At 43.1% G+C, this 24,274-nt stretch overlaps 2 protein-coding genes across 2 annotated transcripts; one reads left to right on the plus strand and one right to left on the minus strand.

The window, feature by feature from the left end:
• Positions 1–4,711: 4,711 nt before the first annotated feature.
• On the minus strand, positions 4,712–9,564 carry LOC133899280 (uncharacterized protein OsI_027940). Its single transcript, XM_062340258.1, has 6 exons — positions 9,421–9,564; positions 7,364–7,550; positions 7,110–7,260; positions 6,242–6,276; positions 5,901–6,150; positions 4,712–4,991 (listed from the first exon to the last, which is right to left on the minus strand). The coding sequence occupies exons 1-6, from the start codon at positions 9,423–9,425 to the stop codon at positions 4,900–4,902; spliced, it is 720 nt and encodes a 239-aa protein (XP_062196242.1). The 5' UTR covers positions 9,426–9,564; the 3' UTR covers positions 4,712–4,899.
• Positions 9,565–18,759: 9,195 nt separating this feature from the next.
• On the plus strand, positions 18,760–19,975 carry LOC133899189 (uncharacterized). The gene has a single exon (XM_062340158.1). It carries the CDS (start codon positions 18,790–18,792, stop codon positions 19,342–19,344), a length of 555 nt encoding a protein of 184 aa, XP_062196142.1. The 5' UTR covers positions 18,760–18,789; the 3' UTR covers positions 19,345–19,975.
• Positions 19,976–24,274: the final 4,299 nt, after the last annotated feature.

Here is a 24,274-nt window from a genome sequence, read left to right on the forward strand (position 1 = left end):
GACCCGGCACGGCAAGGCCCGGGCACGCGACGACCCAGGAGGCACGGCCGGCCCGGCACAGTACGACCCATCAATAATAATAAAACTCTTTTTTATTTATTTTCTATAATTTTTATTTTTTTGAATTTTGTAGCTATTATTTTTAATTTTTTTTCTATTTTCAGAGTGTTGCCGGGCCAAGCGTGCCTCCACTGTGCCCATCGGGCCCGTCGTGCCGGCCATGCCGTGGCCGGCCCGATACGGCACGGTGAAAGATGGGCCGTGCCGTGGGCCGGGGACGCGGCACACGGGCCGACACGGTACGGCCTGTTACAGTAGTTGGACCTATCAGACCGTGCCGTAGTTGGACCGTATCGAGATAGATCGATCCGAGTGGTCTATTTAGTCATTTCTGATTATTGCTGTCATGCTGGAACGGTTGTTTGTTGGTTGGTTGTGCTCGGTAGGAACGGGGAGGACAGCGACGGATAAGATACGGTGGCCACGAGTGCGCTTTTGGGCCCACACGGCAGGTAGAAGCCACGTCAGCGCCGCCTCCCGTCATCCGGTGGCTGGGGCGGGTGCGACAACACGTGTTTGACTCTTCTTCGGCTATCTATTCTGATTGGAGCAGCACGTACTGCCGGTGTGATGGTGTGTGTGGACCTTTCTGCCATCATCTTTCACACCCACCTGTAGCGAACGGTTGGTGTCGTATTGGATTGTGGCCTGGATTTATTCACTTGAAATAGTGGACTGTTTGGCGCCATCTCTGGTAGCCAGACCCATCCAAGCTGGGTATGGCTAGCTTCAGGGATAGGCGGCGCTGAAATTAGGGTTAGCCTTAGAGTTTTTACATAGAGCTTGGTATTTTAGAGCGGAATCAAACCATTTTATTTCAATCTACGAATTTCGACATATAATTTAAGAATCCGAGAGTTGGGGCTATAACAAGCAAGCCTAATGCTAGTAGTGATTCAGTGATCAGTAATTTAATAGTATAACTAAAAAAGAACTAGCGGGTTGTTTGGATCTTGAGTACTAAGATCCCCGGAACTAATCAAAGGAGCCTACTCGAGCTGCAGCACATTGCTCCTCTTATAACCACACGGGTTGTATTGTTTGTTACCAAAGCTTACACAAGCCAAGCTCTGCTTACCCAGGATACTACCGTGTCTGAGCCAAGCCTAACCATAAGTTCCACCCCCAACAACACATATACGAGCTTACACAAGCCAAGCTTTGCTTGAATTTATTTCGGGCTCCACTTGTTGGCGTCCTGTCGGAGTGTTAGGTGGTTTGTAATGCTAGACATATATAACTGGTGATCAGCAAATAGTGCTATTTTTTCAGCACTCTAATATAGTGTCTCCAGTCTAAAACTAGATGTTTTTACAGGTTTTGCGCAGACCAATTTACTAAATTTGACCACTAATAGATATTAAGGAAATTGTATTAGCCACTTGGGCAATATTACATGAAATTTTTTTGATACTATGCAAAATTAAGAATGTTTATTTTGGACTCAAGGAAGCATGACTATACAAGATGAAGTAACCACTGAGAATTTTTTTACGTATGAGCCACTACTACGGAAACTATTTTTAGAGGCGGTTCATAACTGGTTGCATTTAGCATAACCGTTTGTGATCGAAAGCATGTAGAAATGAATGATTTTCACAGACGTAAAATAGATCGTCTGTGAAAATTTATTTTCATAGGTAGTTTACTTAAGGACCGCCCGTAAAAATATATTTTCACATGCGGTTCCTTAAGACAACCGCCTGCGGAAATAGATTTCTACAGATATTTATCTTAAATAACTATCTGTGAAAAACCATTACCACATGCGGTTACTTAAGTGAACCGTATGTGAAAATATATTTTCACAGGTAGCGCACTTTAACGTCCGCCTATAGATGGATAGATTTTCACAGGCGGGTGACATAAGGACCCACATGTGATGTGTATTTCATTTAAAATTAATAATGAGCATATATTTTATTCTCTTCAGGTTTTAACATATTTTTAAGATAGATTTTAACAACATTTGAATCAACACAGGTCCAATATTTAACATAAAAACAATAATATTCACAAGTACAATATTTTTACATCACAAACCAAATATTCAACACAAGTATTCTTTCATCTCCCACTTATAAAACCTTGGATGGCTAGCTAATTCACCTTCGATATCAAAAAATCTGCTACTCGTGTGAATGACTTCGTGCATGATGAACCAACACATGTCACGTTAGACGATTTGGATATCTTCGTCTTTGAGTGAGGTGTGAGTACATTCGATCATCCGTGTCTGAAATAAAAACACAACTAAAAGAGCTAAAACATTACTGACAATGAAAATAGAAACAAATAAGAATGTGTAAGTGCTTTTTTTTTTCTTTTCTTCCTGTAGGAAACAATAGGGGAGACCCTTACTGAACAAACCAGTCAGACAAAGCAACCAAGTGTAGAAAATATAACTGAGGCATTCTTAGTCCACAAGCAAAAACTTGTTTTCGATGTCTTTATTGGGAGGGATTTTCCTTAAAATCATAAAATATCTTGAAGCCATATGTGCCAACAAACTCGAGAGTGTAGTCCTTAGACAAGACTTCCTGCGATTCGTGGCTTGGGGGTCCGTTTGGGGGTTAATTTGTAAATTGCGCTTGAGTCCTTCGTTCTTTTCACCCTGCAGGAATGGTAGATGATGAAAACCTGGAGAATGTGTGGAATCACGGTCAACGAATTGGTGCAGGCTATAAATGCAATTACTGTAAGAGAATCAGGAAATGTGGGTGTGCGACCCGGCTAAAGGAGCATCTTGCATGGAGACATCACAAAGTCATTGCTTGCTCAGGAGTGCGACCAAAAATAAGAAATTTACGAGGATTTCTTTGAACAAAGTAAAGCAAAGGAAAAAGGCGGCAAGGAACCATCGAGCATGAAAGGTGAAAACAAGTTTACAAACACATGGTGTGCTGTGTGTCCACAGTGACACGGAAGAACGACAAATGCAGATGGCAAGGCCAGCATCATTGGAGGATTTTCAATTTCGTCAGAGAATAGAGACGATGGGAAGCACATTTGAGCATGGTGATGGAAGTGGCAACAGAAGTTGTGCGGGTTCTAGTGGTAGTGTTCACGGAATGGATGCAGATCTTGCGCACAGCGAGGAACCAATAAGACAAGCTCAAATCGATACATTACACAACAAGGAGACCAGATCAAAACTAGGAAAAGCTTGGGTAAAATGGTTTCACAGCAATGGTATTCCTGGAATAAAAGCAGACTGCCCACACTTCCGCCGTGCCATGGAGCTAACACAACAGCTAGGTGCCGGTGTGCTTGTCCCTACGAGTGCTGAAATAGACGACGCATATCTTGACGCCAATGAAGAAGAACTGAATGAAGACATACGATGCGGAGGCAACCCCAAAGTCCGCATCAAAGTCCATCTTAATTGGCGCCATACCAGTTGTGGTATTGAGGACGGAGGAAGGCAATGGAACCAAAATTGAAGACTTATTCAGCTGTTCAGATTGGCTCAATTTCAGTCCTAACTGCATGATTAATTGTTTTGCTTTGGCTTATTAGTTTATTTCAGCCCTGAATAGCGTCGAGCCATGCTTTCCTACGTAGAATTTGTGTATGAGCCCAGCCTGGGCCTATAGGTCTGGTTTCATGGTGAGAATTGCTGTTGTTCAATTGAGGCTGTTCCTAAGATTGTCACGGGTCTTCTTCTGCTATAGATTGGTCCATAGGAATTGCTGTTGGTGTTGGTTGACATATGCCAGAGTTACAGATGCACTAGCTCTTCTATTTGCGAAGCTTGTTGGTTTGTCTATTGCGCATGCCCCAATTTCACTTGCTGACCTGTTGCTGTTTGGTTGACTGTCGTTACCGAAATTCAACTCAACTCACTAGTCGCAATTCCAAAATCCCAACTTACGAGGTGGCGAGATTAGCAGCGACGCAACACAAGCCCAATCCATGACAAGGAATGATGCTAACCATGGCGGCATGCGCATAGCAGCTCTAAGCAGCGAAAGCCTTGACGGACAAAAGGAGAACACTAACGAAGAAAGGTAAGGCATAGCGGGCTACAGGGTAGCACAGTCAACAAATTCACGAAGTTAGATCGGGATGAAGCGACGAACAATGCATGCAACATGAAGGGTTGGAACAAAAGTGATCATAGTTGTGTTTTGAAGGCTGCATCAACTACTTTGTGACCGGAAAGAGTACTAGATCGTGAAATTTTCAACCTGTCTCCATACCATCTGTAGTTCATGAACGTGTTACTCTTTGCAAGTTTGGGCAATCGACCGTTTATGGACATGTTACTCTTTGCAAGTCTGGGCAATCGACCGTATCTCGCAATGGAGGTCACGTTGTTGCTGCCTCGTTTTGTATGGTCGGTCGTAGCTGCTAGGTAGGAATGGGCAGGTGACGGTAGGACAGCAACGTAGGAGATGCTATGGCCCCGGGCTCCAGGCGCAACAACGCGTGTCACTTTTTGGCTATCTCTAAGTGGAGCCAAGCCAAGGTCTAATCGCAGGTTGAGTTTGCTCAAACAAGAAACTTGGCCTGCTCTAGCATTGTCAAGCCCAGGTCAAGTCAGCCTGTGCTCACACTCGCTCAGCTCGCTGACACCATTCGCTGCTCCAGCTTCTCATCAGACCAAAACCACAGAAGCAATCGACACAACCAATCCAGCAACGTGGAGGGAAGGAAGCATCACGCAACATTGAAAACAATATCAGAATACATAATATGCTGAGCGAAAGTACGCACGCTAGTTTCATGGCAGGTCACCGAGACCGGCCAGTACCACAACGTAAAAAGTTGTCCTCCGATTCAGCAGATCCATAGAACATGAGGATACAACCTGGTAGGTACCATGTAGGAAAGCCCTTAACTGCTCTGAGCTGCCTCAGTCTTGGCTGCCGCTGCATCGGTCTTCTCGGCCTCATCAGCCTTCTCTGCAGCTTGAGGTTTCGATACTTCTAATAAGGGAGCAAAAGGAGGAAACGAAAATAACATGAGTACGTCGAACATGATTGATGACTGCTATAAGCCTATAAGATACTATCATATAGGCTGGTATTTTGTGCTTGATATGACAAAACATAGTTTTACAGGTCGCGTGAATATCCCGCTACACTGCATGTTATTTATTTAACCAAAAAGTAAAAGCTTCGAACCGACATTAAATTGCCAAACTTTCACTTAGTCCTAAAACTTTCCGTGAAGCCTATACCACAACTAGGGCCAATACCATGAAACATAGCTTGTTCTGACCTGGTGTTTTTAGACAATAAATGCATCAAAGTTTATTCATGTAGTAGATATGTCTAATGGAGTAGTCCTTGATATCAATCATCTTGCAGAATGCAATTCCGAATAGGAGAAACATGTGAAGTCTTCAATTCCAACACTAGAATGATCTAGTTAGTCACTTTTCCAGCAAAAAGGCATAGATAGGTTACCATATTTCAGGCTAAACAGTAAGTCTTAAATTCCTAAATCTGAATAAACTCTGCTTTGGTTACAGTATTGACTATCTAGTTCCCTTGTGAAAAAAGGACATTAGATTATCTTGTGCATTGCATTCATATTTGATTAGTATCACAGATGTGATCTTTTGATCAGCACTATTAGATGGGGAAATTGCAACCTTTCAGAGATTGATCTTTTCATTTAATGTCAAGCTATATCACATAAAAAGAACTAACAAAAGATTAGCAATCGATCAGGCAATTCCAATTAAACCATAACCACCACATCAAACTGCAGTGTTCCTAGTAATGCAACCCTAATTTGGATTTGATTTATTTCCGTTATCTTTGAGACAACAGAAGTAACAAGAAATATAATTATGAAAAGTGGTAGAGAGAAACTACAGAAATACCAACCTTCATCATCACTCTCATCCTCGAACTCGTCCATTCCCATACCACCCATGCCGCCCATCCCACCCAAACCGCCCAGGCCGCCCAAACCGCCCAGGCCGCCCAAACCACCCATACCACCCAAATCACCCATGCCACCCATACCACCCATGCCGCCCATACCGCCCATGCCGCCCATACCGCCCATGCCGCCCATACCACCCATGCCGCCCATACCGCCCATGCCGCCCATACCGCCCATGCCACCAAAATTCTACAAAAAGAACATGAAAGAAAACATCAAACCAGTGCACCTCAATGACATGGAAGTGCATTAAAAAGAAAAACCGAAAAGAGTTATTTACCGAAAAGTCCATCCCATCCAAGTTGACATCAGCACCTAAGAAGAGAATGGATGAATGTCAGAACTTTTACACACCCATGTAATGAGTGACCTACTTGCAGTAAATAGGTCGTAATATACTCCCTAGTTAACATCTACAACACTTAGGTTGTGATATGAGGTTTATAAGTTAAAAAGGCCAAATGGTTTTCTGGAGCAAAAGATAGCTATCTTTTTGGAGAGGCCGGATGGAGAAGAAGCTAGGGGAAAAGTTTGTTGCCTCAAGGAAATTGGATGAGGTCTTTTAAGCCTTTTAGGTATAGAGACTAAGTATAATTTAAGGGCAAAGGTACTGCTTAACTTAAGAATAGTTGCAGGAAGTTGGATGTGCTCTTTTTAGCCTTTTATTAGGCAGTGTTACTGGACACGGACACGAGTGTCGGAATCCAACTCGGACTCGGATGTCCGATTCGGCAAAGTAAATTTGGACACGCGAAATACAACTTGGAATCTGACACGGGTGTCGGAATCCGACTCGGATTTGGGGTGTCCGATTCGGCAAATAAATTTGGACACAGGTGTCCAGGTAACACTGCTTTTAGGTATAGAGACTTAAGTATAATGTAAGGGCAAAGGTACTGCTTAATTTAGGAATAGTTGCTAGCTACTAGGTAATCATCCACCGTTTCACAGTGTACATTTATCAAGTACAGAAGTTCTTATTGTATCTGCTATTTACTCATAGTGTATCTCCTATTTTTAGGAGTTTTAAACCACATCCTTTGCCCACTAACATCTAGTCATGTTCATGTGTTGTATCTATATGTATCACCCTATTTGATTTGTATTAGTACACAAAACCAAAAGGGAGAAAAAAGCGTATAGCATACCGTCATCATCTTCATCCACCCATTTGTCCCAATCAACTTTCACAAAGTGAGGTGCCTTTTGATCATCTCGAACAAGCTTCTTCCACCATTTGGCCTCAGCTTTTTCTACAACACAAAATATGGACCTGACCCCCACACTTATTTTGCTAGCCTGTTAAATCAAAATGAAGAAACACTGGGTAAGGAAGCACACCTTTTAAACAACAAGAATCAAACAAAAACTATATATATAATACCACATGAAAATGCATTACCTCAACATTTACTTTGTCATTCAGATCTAGTTTCAATTCATATAAGTTCCCACCAGTTCCAGCAGTGCCAGAGAATGTGAAGACACCATCTGGTTCCAAATTGACCTTAGCATCCTTTGCATCAGGTAATTGTACAGTGATGTAAACCTTGTCAATCCTCTGGGCCCACTTAAGTTCAGGGTGACGACTACAGAAGACATTGCCACTTATCAAGAAACCAACATAAAACGGGAAATTTAAATCTCCATAACCTCACAAAAAATATACTTAATAGCCTCGATAAGCAAGATTCAACAGAAATACACAAATGGGCCTGCTAAACATACATAGAGGTTTACTGTCTAGAGGGCATATCCATCATACATGAGAGCAAATCGAGTGATTAGGCAAACAGAACATTAAGACACAATTAGCAGTTAGCTTCGGTAATGTTATCTGTCCAACTTATAAAGATTTCACCATCAAATATTGTAGCTAAATATGAAGAAAATGGAAGAATATGATAAGGAAAGAAAGCAGGGCCATGAATTCAAGCATAACAGAAAATTTTGGGACTGCCTGTAACAAGAGAGTAACCCTGGGTACCCAGCTGCCAACATGTACACTTTCATCAAAACTATATAACGGAAATGAACTTGGGGATCATTACATAATTCAATGCAGATATTCAATACCTAAATCAGCATTTTACCACCTCACATACAAAATAATAAAATTATTGCATTTTTAATATTTTCATGTCCAAATATTTTCTTAATCCATTGGTACCATGATGAAAATAGTAGTAGACAACCAATCAATTTTTTTAGATTGTAAATACAGTCCAAATACTTTAATCACATGACAACTTTGCACACAATCTCAAGTACAAAACAGTCAAAATATAATCAATCTCTGTTCAGAAACACAATTTGAGACCTACCCTATAATATCAAGCACTAATCAAATGAGAAATTTGCGGAACACTGCAACATATGCTAGATTTGTCTCTGAAAAATCTTTTTAAATGTTATGATTTTATTAGATTTCCTAAATATTTTAAATGGTGGTCAAAGTTCTGTTCCCAATAATGTGCCAATGTCTAAAGTAACTCTTATTACTGATTTGAAGAAGTAATTATTTGATCACAATGCACAGCAAACCAAATTTAAAAACAGTAAAAAATGTCTTGCAGGTTAGAAAAGTCTTATGTACAGAAATTTCTAAGATGGGAGACATCACCAGTTGTCCATGAAAAGATAAGATAAAAGAAACACATTGCTGTAGGCATCACACTGACTACCTTAGCTCACCACAGCCAGTGCTAAACTACCCATGCAAACTAAAAGAGACAACAGATACTGTAACTATTAACAACATAATAGCTTCAACTTCAAGTTGCTCAAAAACTACATACTCAAACCATAAATACGCCAAAATAATCCATTTCTCTAGAACCAGTGAAAGAACCTAGACTTAAGTTCAAAACACAGGAAACTGGAGTGCTAAAATCTTGGAGTACCCCATATCTGCGTGAATTAACCACAGGTAGAAGGTAGCCGATGCTAATTAGCAAAGCAACACCAACACTGCCGTGCTCAGCGAAAACCAACCGCAGAAGCAGAACTCTGAAGTCTGAACATACTGAAACTACAGCATCACACCAAGTCATGGCCGCTGCAGCCATGACCTGCAGCGCCAACAGAATCATCTCGGCTTCCCCTCGCCAATCCATCCACACCCTACCAACAGAACCATTCGAAACCGCCGCATCGCGTAACGCACCGAAAATAAGCCGTACAAACCCCGCACCGGCCAAACCCTAGCGACACACCACAAGGGGGGGATCCTAACGATCCGAACAAGCCCAACCGCACCGCCGCGCGAAAACATAAAGGCCGACGCGGAGCCCCGGACGCGGCAGCATCGCGGGACCACGGCCGCCCCACCCCCAGATCCGTCACGCGGTCGGAGCCGGACTCCAGGAGATCACATTTCCATCGGATCGACGGAGCGAGACCGCCGAATCCAGAGAGGGGAGACGCGAGATCGAAAGTGCGTGGTAGATTTCAGCTCACCTCATCCTGTCCTTCGCTCGCGGCTGCTGCAGGCGGCGGCGGCGGCGGAGAGCGAGGGTTTTGTGAGATTTCGGAGTGGGAAGGGAGGGGAGGTGGGGGGGAGGGCACGTGAAGTAGGGAATGAGAGGAGAGGACGGGGGTGGACTAGACGCGACGGGATAGCAGGCCGTAATGGGCCCGTCGTGTGCGTGTTAGCTCTGGAGTTTGGGCTGGCTTGTTGCTGCATGCCCGGTGGCGCTGCTTGCCGTTTATTCTTGTGATGAACCGTTTATTCATTGATACATTGTATATTTATACATGGTGTACAGATTCTCCGCAACCGTCATCAGTATACAGCAACCGTCCATAATGGTTGGAGAAAGTCAATCAACCACAACACTCCCTCTTTATTGATTCGTCATCTAAAAATTGATAAATGAATAGATCTTCCAAAAACTCTCTAAGAAAAATATAAGGAGAGTTGTGATTATAATATGCCATTGAAAAACTCATTAGAAATCCAATGGAGAAAAAACATAAGAGAAACTGAGATGGAGTATATGTTTATATTGATATATCCTCATTAAAAAAAATCTTACATGAAAAAACTAGAGAGTAAAACTCATAAAGAGGAAAATGATGCAATATGCATGACCTGATGATCATAAACATGTAATTAATTAGGAATTGACCTCCTAAACTCTGCAATTCTCGAAGTATTCACATGCTAATTCCATGAATACGTTTATGGAACATAGAAGTGGATAATAACTTAGTGAATAAATTTTCTAGATTTTCACATAACTTTGTTTGCATAATATTTATTTCTCCATTGTTTTGTAGCTATGGGAGAAAAATAACTTAGGAGCAATATGCTTTGTAATATTACTCTTTATATAACATGTTTATATCTGAGCAATACAAACAGTATTATCTTCATAGATAATAGTGGGAGGTTCTGATGAATTAATCCTATATGATCATTGAATATGATTTATCATTCTGCGAAGCCATACACATTCATGAGAGGATTCATATAGAGCTATTATTTCATAATGATTGGTAGAAATAGCAACAAGAGTTTGCTTTGATGATTTCCACGAGAAAGCAGTACCACCAAATAGGAAAACAAATTCAGTTTGTGACTTGGCATTATGAGGATCAGACATATAACCAGCATCAGTATAACCTATCATGCTCATTTCTTGGATTTTCTGATACAACAAACCAAGATCTCCAGTACCGTTTAGATACCTGAGGATTTGTTTTGCACCAACCAAATGTCTCTTAGTTAGAGTAGCACTATGTCTAGCCATAAGATTGACCGCAAATGTAATATCAGTCCTTGTGCAATTTACGAGGTACATTATTACTCCTATAATATTTAGATATGAGACATCAGGTTCCAATAATTATTCACCTTCTTTCCTAGTCAGAATGGATCTTTGTCCATATCCAAGGATTGAACGATCATAGGGGTTTTCGATGGATATGACTTATTCATATTAAATTTCTGCAGTATCTTTTCAATGTATGCAGATTGGTGAACTAATATCCCTGATAGGAGATGCTCAAGTTGCAAATTTAAGTAGAATTTGTTTTTTCCCAAATCCTTCATCTCAAACTCTGTCTTTAGATGATAGCTAGCTTCCTTTATAATGAGGGAAATTTCTCAAAAGTGCCTATTTGTTAAATCCATTGGATTTCGTGAGAAATAGGAATTCATCACCATTCTCAGTTTGAGTTTCAATATAGAAGCCATTAAGACAAATGTCTTTATAACTGAGTAAAGTACGAGTTAAATATGGATACAAGAGTGTATCCTCAATTACTAATTTTGTACTCACAGGGAGTCTTATTGTGGCTCAACCCAAACCCACAATCAACGCATCGCAGCAGGCGATGGTCATAACATTTCTAGGTTTCTTATGTAATGTATGAAAATATTTTTGCTCCTGTAAGATTGTATTGGTGGTACAGCTATCCACTAAACAAAATTTTCTTCCTTCATCTGGTTGCGTCCCACAAAAGTTTCTATGTATATAAAAGGAGAAAATTTAGTAGGATTTTAGCTCATATATAGAATAGAGTGCTGATATTTTTTAATACATGTTAGAGGTACATATTTGAATACAAACATACAATATACAACACTTTAATAGGACAATATTAGGCTAAATACAACTAGGATGAGTTGGGCATTTAAGAGAAATCTCCAAACATGTCTTGGTAATAAAATTCCACAAGCATATCATCCACGTTGAGGGGGTTGTCCTTCTTTTGATGAACCAGATCTTCATTGTTTAGAGGAGCATTTTGGGAAGATCCCACGACCTGCTTGCCTTTCCCAATAAAGTTGAGATAAAAATCCACCAAATGCCTACGAATCTGACATCTGCTTGTACGGTAATTCTTGCATCCACAACGCTAACAAGCTTGAGAGTTCTCTTTGGCATTATTCTTGAATTAATCTTTACCTTTGGCAATGCCATGCCTTTTCTGCATATTGGAAGACTTCTACTTTCCTTTACCCTTCCTGTTGTTCCATTTACGGACACATAATTTACTAGTATTCTGAGTGTTAGCTTGTACTTAAGGAAGTGGAGCAGCACCCGTTGGACGGTTCTGATGATTCTTGATAAGAAGTTCATCATGTTGGTGATATTGATGTTGAAATACCCGGAACTACAAATGAGAAGTGTATAAGTCTTTTCAATCATGTCATCATCCGATACTGGTTGACCAAATTTTTTTAGTTTGGAGCAGATTTTGTGAACTTGAGGGTTGTAATCTGCTACAGATTTGAAATCTTGAAAGCGAAGTAGAGACCAATCGCGTTGAGCTTCTGGTAAGATGGCATATTTCTGTTGTTCATAACGCTTCTTGAGGGAGGTCCATAGAGCTAGCGGATCTTCCTCCATGACATACTCATTTTTGAGGTCAGGGTGGAGGTGATGATGCTTTAAAACCAAAGTAGTACATTTAGAATGCTCAGGTGTCTGAAGAGCATTCTCCGGCTGTGGAGTTATGGTGGCAAGAATCTTCTAGGCAGCCAAAGTGAATTTGACATCTTATGCCCAGGTCAAATAATTGTTGCCATCCATAGCAAGTTCTGAGAAATTCTCCTTAGAAGATCAGCCATGTCCTATATGAAATGTATTAATTGCAAATGACATGTATTAATTTACTAAGAGAGTAAATTAATACTAAATGTTGTAATTGCTTGTATAAAAATGCAAGATGTCCAAAAAGACAAGTGATATAGACATTGATATAGTACATGCGATAAATCCCTGCTATAACACTAGACTCTGTTCGCGATGGAATAAGTGACAATAATCACTGCCAACATATATATACAAAAATATGGGATAGACACATTGAAGGTAGTCACTAAAATGGTGTAGACCTTGTAGTATTGGGCGATATAACTCATTGCTATTGACATGGACCATGTCCAATTAAGACGAACGATGCTACAATTGCAGCCGATGTCAAGTCTTCAATACATTGTGTTATGCTAACATTATAAAAGGTAATCATCAATAAAATAGAATTTTTATGAATTTATGTAAATTATTTAAGCTAATGCTCAAATAAATAAAGACAGAAGAATTATTCCAAAAGAGGCAATAAGAAATTGCAAGGAATAAATAAGAGTGTATTCAAAGTTCAATATATTGAACATATTACAGAGGTAATATGGTTACAATATAGTTTTACACAAATTCTTGCAATACATGAAGTTCTGAGAGGCTTAGACACAAGAAAAACATGATATAACAGAGGTTATATAAAAGAGCGCACGAATACATATAAACTTGAGGATTTTTTTTTGTTAAATTCGGGGGTGGCTCATGCAGGTCGGTTCAGCTTGAGCCCCTGGCGTGGCTTGAACTCAGCTCAGGCACTATTGGCAGGCCGACTCGGGTGGTAGGTCGGCTCAAGCTGTGATGGCGAACCAGCATTGGAAGACGAATACGTCGGAGGATCTAGGCGTCTAGAGCCATTAGGGAGCGAAGAACATCTCCAGTTGTTGAAGGTGAGGGCTCCATCTTTGTGCTTACCATGTGATGTGCTCTTCTTTATTCTTTGCATGCGTACTTCTATGCTTCCCTGTTCTTCTTTTGGTTGGCCGAATGATCAGTGGTTGAAGTGAGTGCTTGATAACTTGTTAAGAACCTAGATTGGCACAGTAGATAGTGTAGAATAGAATGAGTTCCATTGATTCATTTTATTGATACATTGTATATGTATACATGGTGTACAAGTGCTTATTGGGGAGGCATCCCTCCCCAATAGTCATCGATATACAACAACCGTCCATGATGGTTGGAGAGAGTTGAGCAGCTACAACAATTCTTAAGGGTATGGTTGGTTGCCCGAATATCCTTTAGCCTAACTCGGTGGATGCGTATAATCTCATGGAAAAATATGTTTGATTGCCTGTATCTACTATTTCAACCAGGCCCAACGGATGCAAATATACAATCTCATCCTAGCTTGGGAGTGACGCTCAATTCGAGCTTCACTCCGCAGTCTGGCTTGGTGGGTGCAGGTTCTGCATCTATTCATGCAGGCGAGCCCACTTGTCAGTATCATAAAATTATCTTCATACGAGTAACCAATCACAATCTTAACTTTTGTATCTACTTATGTAGCCTCATTTTCAGTTAATTAAACAGAAAATCAGCTCAACCTATCTAATCAAATACAACCAACCAATCACTATTTTTTTTCAACAAATATGACTCCATTCAACCTGCTTATATGATGCAACTCTATGAAACCTTATCTAGGAACCAAACACACCCTAAATGATCATTACTCTCTCATTTGGTGTCAGTGTTTTATTTTGTTTTCATCATTGTGTTTCTTACATTTGGTGTCTATTTTTTTAATTTTGTTTTCACCATTGTGTTTCTTACAAAGAGCTTAACAAAATAAGATCTATATTGCATATATTTTGAAGATTTTTTTATACAACAAATTTTTTTACATAATTTTACATAAGTTGCTACCATACACACTGAAGCATCTAGGCTCCTAATTCGTGTTTTGGTAATTAATGACAATATGTAATTGTGGACTAATGTGTTTAATTGAGTTATGAAAAGGTTAGTTCCAAGAATGTTGCAAAGCTAGAGAAAGCATATGTGGAAGATATGCAAATGGCTAGCTCAAGATAAACGTATAAAATGTAGGGCATTTTCTTTTGCCTGTGAATGATGATTAGAAAAAAAAGACCGGATTGATATGATAAGTGGCATACTAACAGAGGTTGACATGTGTTTACTTGAGATATCATACGTGCCATAATTGCTCAAACTTGCATTTGATCTAGAATGAGGAATTAAGTTTGAGAATAACCGGAAAAACTGCCTTTGAGAGTGTTATGTGTAGTGGTGTTCTGACCACCAGGTATGGCTGGTCTAAGTCACGGTTTGACTGTGGGGTGTCTCAGTCTGACCGCTAAGGGACTAGAGAGTTTGGACTCTCCGCTCCGGCTAGCACTCTGACCGCTGCGGCTTGCCGGTCTGACGTCAGGGAACATAGAGTTTTTGTACTCTGTTTGAAGCTCACGGTCTGACCGAGATCAGTGGCGATCTGATCGACAAGTTATTTATTCACCAATGTCAAGAGTCATGATTACACTTTTGTAGCCATTGGATTAGTGACAGTCTGATCGTCAGATGAACTGCGGTCTGACCGCTAGATGCATAGAGAAGTCAGACATTGGGCAACGACCATATTTCGAGTTGTGGCCTATAAATGATTGCATCTTTGAGAGTGTCAGAGCATCTAGTGCATTGCATTATAGCGGTTGAGCTTTGTGGCGCTAGTGATTCTTCAAGCAAACGTCGTTAGTTTGTTACTTTTGAAGGTTACCGCCTTCTAGATAGCTTGGAGGTGGTTGTATTGTTGAGCTCTTTAAAGAAGCTTGTGAATGAGTCACGGTAATGATTATGAGAGGTTTTGAGCACGCCTCATCTGAACAGTTAAGTGCTACTCTAGTGTAATCAAGGTATTGAGTATTTTATTGTTCTATTTCAGTTTGAGATCAAGTTGCTTGGTATGAGCCTTTTCTCATTGTAAGAATTACATATTTGATAGAGGAGCGGCTAGAAGCTTGAACTCACCTCAACATGGACTAAGAGTGATTGGCAAATCACCGATACTATGAGATAAAATTCGGATGTCATCTTTTGTGATATTTATATTTATGTAATTTATCTTCCTAGAATATAAATTATTGCATGTCACCCTAGGATTGCAAACATTGATATAATTCTAGTTGCTTTATATTACTCTAGTGATCTCTAATTTAAATTCCGCAAGTTCTATTTGATCACTTAACAATTAGTTTTGAAATCACCTATCCTCACCCTCTAGTTAGTATCCTAGATCCTACACATACAACATAAGTTGCTATACAAAATTTACTATAATTTGGAACCTTAAAAATTACAGTGTCAGAATTTGCTATAACTTAGATTGGTAGCAACTTTAGTTAATGTTTATAAGCAAGTTATGTGTATATCATGTAACAACTTCAGCAGTGTTTTGTAGGAATTTATGTGAACATTGTGTAACATCATCAATGAAACAGTGAATACTTAAGTTACTACCATACATTAATTCTTTATAAGTTGCTATCAGACTCAAGCCATAGCAAAACCTATCTCTACGTAAGTTGCTATTAGATATAAGTTTCTACATTGCCTCACTAGCAATTTGGTCCTTTACGTAAGTTGCTACTCATGTTCTATAAAAGATATTACTATTCACCAAAAAATTACTGACAACACTTATTATCAAGCTAACAACAACTTCTACAATAATTTTAGTGAATATTTTTTTTGGCAACTTATGTTAAGGATTTTCAATAGAAAGTTTACAAATAAGTTGCTAGTGCACATAAAATATTTTCAAAACATATACAATATGGATATCATTTTGTTGAGCTCATCACATATAATACAACGGTACAAACATAATTAGAACAGACACTTGATGAAAGAGATATAGTGATTTCAACCGAATATAATCACTTTTTTTTTATGACACCATCCTAGCCTCATCCGAAAGCAACATCTTGGGCTTTGTTGTTGACAGCGCGCGTTCTTGCCAACGCTTGGAGGACACCTGGAAGACGACACGGGGGTCGCACGCTCGGTTACAGCGTGGCCCGTCACATGTTATCCTCGTCCTTCGTAAAACTAGTTCAACGGTTTTTAAAAACATCACAAATAATGTATGAAACCTTTCAGCAACTTTTAAAATATAGTTAAATAATAATCTTTGAAAACCTTGCAATATTTTGGATTTTTTTTGCAGAGAAATATTTTGGACTGTTAGTGTGAAAAAGGTTACATGTCCTTAATTTTGTTAAACTTTCGCTTCATGAGTCACAGCTCCGGATTATATCCTAACTTGCTTGAATACCGAACTATCCGTGGATCAGATATCTGTGTTGTTACATTTTTGAAGAAAAGAGATTAGTACTGGCACCACTGCTCCTACTAGTGGTACTTTACAACTTGTACGTTTTAATTTTCAGGATAATATACGCCCTCGGAAATTTTGAAGAGCGTCAATGGGAGCAACCCACGGATGTTACAAGGTAATTCAATAAGGGGCAGGATTACAAATTTTGAAGAGTTTCGCGGTCCTTGCACACAGTCATATGAGTAGTTTCGGCGTGCAAATACTAATGCCGCATTCAAAACGCGTGATCTCAGCATGATTTGGGAAGATTTTCCGTGGTCTGCATGGCTCGTATCTAGGAGTACGTAAGTGTTGGACCTGCACAGGAAACAGCATTCCGATTTTCTCTTAAACTAGTATAATATCTGTGTGTTGCAACTAATCTTAAATTTGGTATTCCTACATTGTAATGGTTGAGAAAAGAGTAAAGCATGTAGATAAATCATAAAAATAAAACAAGGGAAATTACCAGGAAAAAACAGGATTGCAAGTTACAATAGCATATCTCCTTGTGGGACGCTGCAGGTGAGTGTGCATGATTGGTGGTCGTGCACCCAGAGCGTGGTGGCGTAGAACCCTTCCCTAACTGAAAGCATCAGATAGTTAGAATTTAGGATCAGAGAGTAAGAATTTAGGGATTGTCTCGGTCTAGATGTGCTTGCGTTCCTCCCTCCCTAACTAAAAGGGCACCTTGCAGGAGCGGAACCGGTAGGATGGTGAGGCGAGCAATGAGGGAGGCAGATGGATAGAAAACACAACACACAGGGGGCGAGGAGGATAGGGTGTCCGATGCGAGTGGTTGGGAAGGAGGTCGAGGCTGTTCCGTTTTTAGTTTTATGAGTTTTTTTAAAATTTTAGTAGGTAGCATAGGAGGTGAATAGATGATGTAAAAACTAACTTGTGTTTTATATAGTAAAGATTTAAATACATATGTTTAACATGTATGTAAGTTTTAGCTTTCAAATACTCGTGTTTCCTCTACGCATTATTTTGTTTCCCAAATAACCTTCTTTTACAATTTTTTTAAATAGTTTAGACGTGCTAGCAAACCTTATCTTTTGCTACGAAACAAGCGACAAATTTTTCCTTTTTTTGACTTGCAGTGAGTCAATAGAAGCCGAACATCCTCCTTTGTGCTTATGATCAAAGCCCTTAGCGAAAGCTAGCCAGTCGGTGTCGGCCCAGACAACGCGACCGAAGAGAGATTGATGTGCAAAGGACGCGGGACCCCTCACCTCGCGCTCACCGCTCACCAGTCGGTCACCAATACGACGATTCCCATTTTGGTTGCAACAAAACCCATGCCATCAATTAAATAATTCAACAACGTTAAGTTCGTTTGCATCGGTGTTATAGCTTCAGCAGATGGAGGTCATCTCCAGTAAATTTGCTCCTAAATAGAAGCTCGCTGACTTTCTCTAGAAAGCTCACCGTCTCCGTCTAACTCTATAAAATTCTCGATGACATATTTTCTTTTCAGCACGACGAATAATCCTTTAGAGCAACATTGGAATCCATGGAAAACCTAATAAAGAATGATAACAATCACTTAACAGCATAGAATAACAATAAAAAATATCCTCAAAATCAGCAGCCAATCATCAACCTATGGAATCATGTGCCACCCTTTGTAGACCACACCAAACACCTTTGGCTCTCATCATTCCTGCCTCACCTCCCATCAAAAGCGCATCTCCTCCCTTGACCTGCCCCCTCCAGATCCAGTCCAACCCATCTCAGCCTTCCATCCGCACCCTTCTCACCAATCTCGAGGCAAATACCGCACACAAAACGCTCGCACAGAATCCACCCCCCTTAAATCACACACACTGCTGACACGGAGGAGAGAGAGGAGAGAGAGAGAGAGAGAGAGAGAGAGAGAGAGAGAGAGAGGCGGCAGCAATGGCGACGCTGCCGCAGCGGTTCAAGCTGCTGGCGACGCGGTGCGCGGCGGGGGCGCCGAGCCCGTCGCGCAGCCCGGCGCCGTCCTACGCCGCCAGCGCCAGCCCGGGGTACCGCCTGCGCCGCCGCCGGGGGACCACGGCCGCCGCCAGTGCCAGGCGCCGCGGCCGCCTGCGCCGCTTCCTCTGCCGCCGCGGCGGCGAAGAGGGGGTGCCCGATCCGTTGGCGGCCTCGCGGCAGGAGGACGATAGGAAGCCGCTCTTCGGCGGCCGCGCGGGCCGCACTCTGCGGGATCTGTTCGTCGCGTCGCCGGAAGCCGGGCTCCGCCGCGGCGGCTGCGGCTGCGACTGCGACTGCGAGGAGGAGGAGGAGGACGACGACGGAAGGACAGGTGCTGGCAGGGAGGATCTTCGAGGCGGCGGGGCCTGGGGAGGGAGCAGGAGGTTCCGGTCCGGCGGGCTGCGGAGCTTGCTGATGCGGAGGAGCTGGCGGCCGGTGCTGGGGGCGATCCCGGAGGGGGAAGGCAAGATGGAGCTCAGCGCCATCGAGGAATGAATAACAACAAATGGCGGCGAAATCAAGAGCCTCCGACCCCAAAACGGATTGGAACCGGGAGGATTCTTGCCTCCTCGTTCTTTCTCTGTTGCTGCTGCTCTGCTTCTCTCCTGGTTCTTGGCCTCCCTCCCTGTAGGTGACTGCTGCTGTGAATATGTTGGAATGGAACACCAAATTACTGCCACCCAATAATCTCTAGCTGACATTCACAGATTTACAGCGCAGCTAGCGTTGCTCTTCTCTTACACGTGAAATGTGATTATGTGAATGGGGACCTTGTTCTTGTGTTGTAACAGGGAGGATTTACAGTTTGCATGCGAACCGACACTGTATTTGCCAAGAATGTTCAACTGAAAAATGTTTCTCCGGATCATCACAGGTACTACCGTAGTAGTAGTACTGAGTTGTACAACCAGACACGGAGACTGCAGTTCCGGTGGCTGGTGAAGGGAGTCATTGTGCATGGGAGGAACGGTCAGCGCGAGATACGATGTTGATGCTGATCGCCAGCCTTGTATGGACTCCAGACGTCCTTTTGGACTCGAGATATAAAGTTTTAGCATGTAATTGGTTGCTAGGACGGTTTTTGTTCTAATGGGTTGTATAGGTAGGTTGAAAGAAAATAAGTTGAATGAAGTTATATTTATAAAAAAAATATTTAGTTGATCGTATCTGTTTGGACAGTTTAAATTGAGTTTCTGTTTGCTAGACCGAATATGAGGTCGTATGAGTGGATGCAAAAGTTGAGATTATAATTGGTTGCTCGTATGAAGTTGATTTGTTGACACTGATAAGTGGATCCGTCCACATGAGCGGATGCATGATCTTGCATCCGTCTAGCCAGGCTGCGGGCATATCTATTCACCGGGTTAAGCTGAAACAGTTTATGCAGGCAACTAAACATGTTTCTACTTGAGATTATACGCATCTGTCAGGCCAAATTACTCTTATGCGGGTAACCAATCAGACCCTTAGCAACTCCTGACATATCTGTGCACACTGGTTGTAGGCTTGTGCAGTCCGATTTGGTCCGATCCAAAGCTATGACCAGTTAATGATGTTTGGGCCTTTGGGGGCTCATGTCCATGGACCTCCTAAGTACATAACATCAACCAAACAAAGTGATGCTACATGCACAAAGCCATAGTTAGTGTTGATGATAGGTAAATTATCGATCTTACGAATTTATATAATAGAAGGAGATGTTTCGAGTAGACAAATCACAGAAACACACAAAGAGGGTTTTATACAGGTTCGTGTCTCCCTTACACTACATAAGAATCCACCATTAGTGACACCGCATTAATGATGGCCGACCAGAACACGTTACTAATGCATTATTAGTGATGGTTCTAGTGACGATGTGTCACTGATGTATAGCCCGGGCTGGGATTAGGTCAAGACCCGTCATTGATGAGAGGTTATTAGTAACGGCGAGGGAACGACTCGTCACTAAAGATACTAATGACCGATAAAGAGGGTATCCATCAATAAATATAACCTCGAGCGGCTCACTATCGAGGCCACTTATTAGTGATGGGTTATGAGAAAATCTGTCACTAATGCCTTAGTTTTTAGTGACGGGTATCCATTTTCACCCGTTACTAGTGTTAATTCCATAGGTCGTAAGCCATCTCAACTTAAGCCTGGTTTGGTACAGCCTTTGAGCCGGCCCGGAAGGGGGCACCCATGCGCCTGCACGCGGATAAAGATAAAAGGGGTACATGCGGTGGTTAGTGTTAGGGATTCCCCACCTGGCTGCCACCCCTGCCTCTCCTCGTCGCTGCGCCGCACGCTCCTCTTCATTGTCGAGACCCTCCAAGCCACTGCCCTACCTCCTCCCCCCGGCATCAAGCTCGCCATCCTCCGTCCCACACCACCCATGCCGTTGCTTGGCCGCCTCCCCATGTGCGCCCGCTCGCCTTGTTGCTCGGACACCAGATTCCGATGCAGCGTCCCCGTACCGCATCCTCCTGCCGGCCCCACCTCCATCGACCAGCGAACCTCGGCATGGCCACGGCAACATCCACCTCCGGACTTATCATAAACATCGGCGACTTCAAGGAGCTGGTCCCCGACGAGGCCGACCTGCAGGGGGCAACAGGTGGTCACGGAGGTGACACTAGTACTGGTCACGGGGTGGTCATCCACCTACGAGACCTACCTCGTTGATGGGGTGGTCATCCACCTACGAGACCTACCTCACCTTCCTCTCCATGTTCCCGCTCGTCGACAAAGACTAGGAGCTCCAGCTGCTGCCAATCACCGTCGTGCACCCTGCTGACGGAGTCATGCCTCCCGCCACCACGGTCGCTGCCTTGTCCAAGCCTGCTGCCACTCCAAATGCAAGGTCTTTTCTATTATCTTTCTCTCATGAATTGTTTATTTCTTATGCACAAGATTTTATTACCATCCATGTGCAGTGACTGCTGTGCTTACTTTATTGTCAGGATGTTTTCGTTCATGTCTGCTTAGCAGCGGTACTAGTGTGATTAGTTTATCTTCTTAACTAATTTAATTGTTTCGGATGAGGATTTGTGTGTTTGCCCTTTGTAGCATGCCTATTTTTCAGACATGTCTGATTACCTGAGTCAGTGTAATACCGTAATTAGTAGTAGAGCTTTTTGATCGATAACATCTTTAAATATACCATCTGTGAGTAGAATGGTTTCTTTCTACTGGCTGTCCGGACGTTTTTAGTGCTTTTTCCACGATGCAGAGTTCTTTTTATTGAAGCTTGCTCTTGTGATATGCTTGCTTTAGTAATCAATTGAGCCACGCCCAGCATCTTGATCGGTATCCTCTGTTGCTTATGGTCTTTGAGCAAGGCGTGTGTTGGGGTCGTTATTAAGGACCTCCGATGGTTTTTTGCTTAATTAGCTCAGTCTTTTAAAGGCTGAGCCTATTTCCGTCTTCCGAAGTCTCGGCCTTCCGGAGCTCAGTCTTCCGAAGGTTCGGTCTCTGAGGCTTCGACCTCCTGAAGCCTCCCCTTCCGAAGCCTCAGCCTTCCGGAGCTCCGCCTCCCGAAGGTCCGGTCCCTGAGGCTTCAGCATCCTGCTGTCCGGGCCAGCTTCCCGGAGGTTATTGGGTGAGTCATTAGTCCTCAGGAAAAATCTGCTAAAAAGCAAGAACCAGTCGTACTTTGCCTGCGAGGAAGTGGCCGGTATTAAATGCCTAGGCTAGTGGATGCCGCTCTGATACCCCAGCACGATGGTACCTATCCTGACACCCCTAGCGGTGCGGTGCCAGGCTGCAATTGGCGACAACTTTCAAGACGATGATAATAAGTAGTTAGGCTGCCATTTTTCCAATATCATGGAATAGCATGGCCCGGGATCCCGTATTGACCAACGCCTGCGAGAGAAGGTGTAACCCCCTTTTAGTAAGCAGCGTATAACATGGAGTTTAGTGTTCAGACCAAAAATGAATTTAGTAGAAAAGTATTTTATAGGATTCGAACCGATGACTTCTGTCTTACCATGCCATTACTCTACCGGCAGGCACCATGATAATTGCCACGGTAGATATTTATCTCCCGACATGATAGAAGGTAGTCATCCAGGATAAGACTCAGTAATTTGGCCGGATCCTAGATATTTGTACATTATGATAACTTGTACACCAAGCTACGTATGGCCCTATAAATAGGAGGCCATGGTCCTCTGGGCAAATGACGGACACATAATTGGCATCACATCAATCATGTGATTCTCCCCCCAGATCGATCCATTTTTCCTATCATCAATATACTCGTGGTGTTCTTTCCTCTCAAACTTCGTCTCCAAGCTTGAGTCTCCTCCTTAGAAGAAACTCTCGCCGTATTTGCTGGGCAAGATGAACTCTTGCTCCAACAGCGTGCCGTCCATGGGGATTCGAACACAGAAGTACTAAGAGAGGTAGGATGCCACCTAAGAAAAGACCACCAAGGCCGCATCGGCAGCGGCCGACCCCCTAGTCACGCCTTCGCGGCAGTCCAGTCGGCTATACGCGACCAACACCGATGACGGCCCCCCAGTTGGGGGGAACGAGAACCTTACGGCCACCACCGACCCAACCATAACTACCGCTGCAGGCGACACCGAAGGGTTCTCTACCCCAGGGACCCACCAGCAGCAAGGCGAGGCCCTCGCTCCACCCCTAGGGGCTGTGGCCGGTGCTGCCGCCGGAAACACCGCTCCGCCCGAGCAGCAATCACGCTTGGCGGCACTCCTGGCGCAGATGGAGGAGTTATGGACGGCCCTACGGGTCAAGCAGGAAGCTGCCCATTCCTTTGCCGCCGCTCCCGGGACGATCGGCGCGTTTTCGACCCAAGCTCTATGCAAGGACACAACCCGTTCGATCCCTGGAGCCCCAGGGTTGTCATCGTGAGGACCCTCTGCAGGACCACAACTCTCCCCTGTGGGCCGACCTGCAGGCCATACCCTTCCCGGAGGGTTTTCAGACTCCGAAGTTGCCCAAGTTTAAAGGCAATTCAGACTCCGACGAGTTCGCCCGATCCTATGTCCTAGCCATAGAGGCCAGTGGGGGCGGACCCGCCACCAGGTCTAAATGCTTCCCCCTCGCCCTAGAAGGGGTGGCCATATGCTGGTTTTGGGCGTTGGACCCCGGCACCATTCACACCTGGTCCCAACTCCGAGACCTCTTCCGCAGCAACTTTCAGGGCACCTTCATCGAACCAGTAACCTCCGGTAGCGTGTTTACTACCAGGCAGGGGCCAGATGAAACCCTCCGGGACTACTTTCGAAGGTTCTTCCAGACCAAATCCCAGATTAGGGGCATATTGGACTCTTCAGTCATTGATGCCGCAACCTAGGGCCTGGCCGAAGCCCCCCTGTATGATCGACTAAACCGGCGCCCAATGTGCATGGTAGAAATCCTCATCAGCAAGTTTGAGGAATATGCACGGGCAGAGGAGGAAAAGCTCCGCCGG

Source organism: Phragmites australis, chromosome 18 (assembly GCF_958298935.1).
Source record: "Phragmites australis chromosome 18, lpPhrAust1.1, whole genome shotgun sequence".
NCBI lineage: Eukaryota > Viridiplantae > Streptophyta > Magnoliopsida > Poales > Poaceae > Phragmites > Phragmites australis.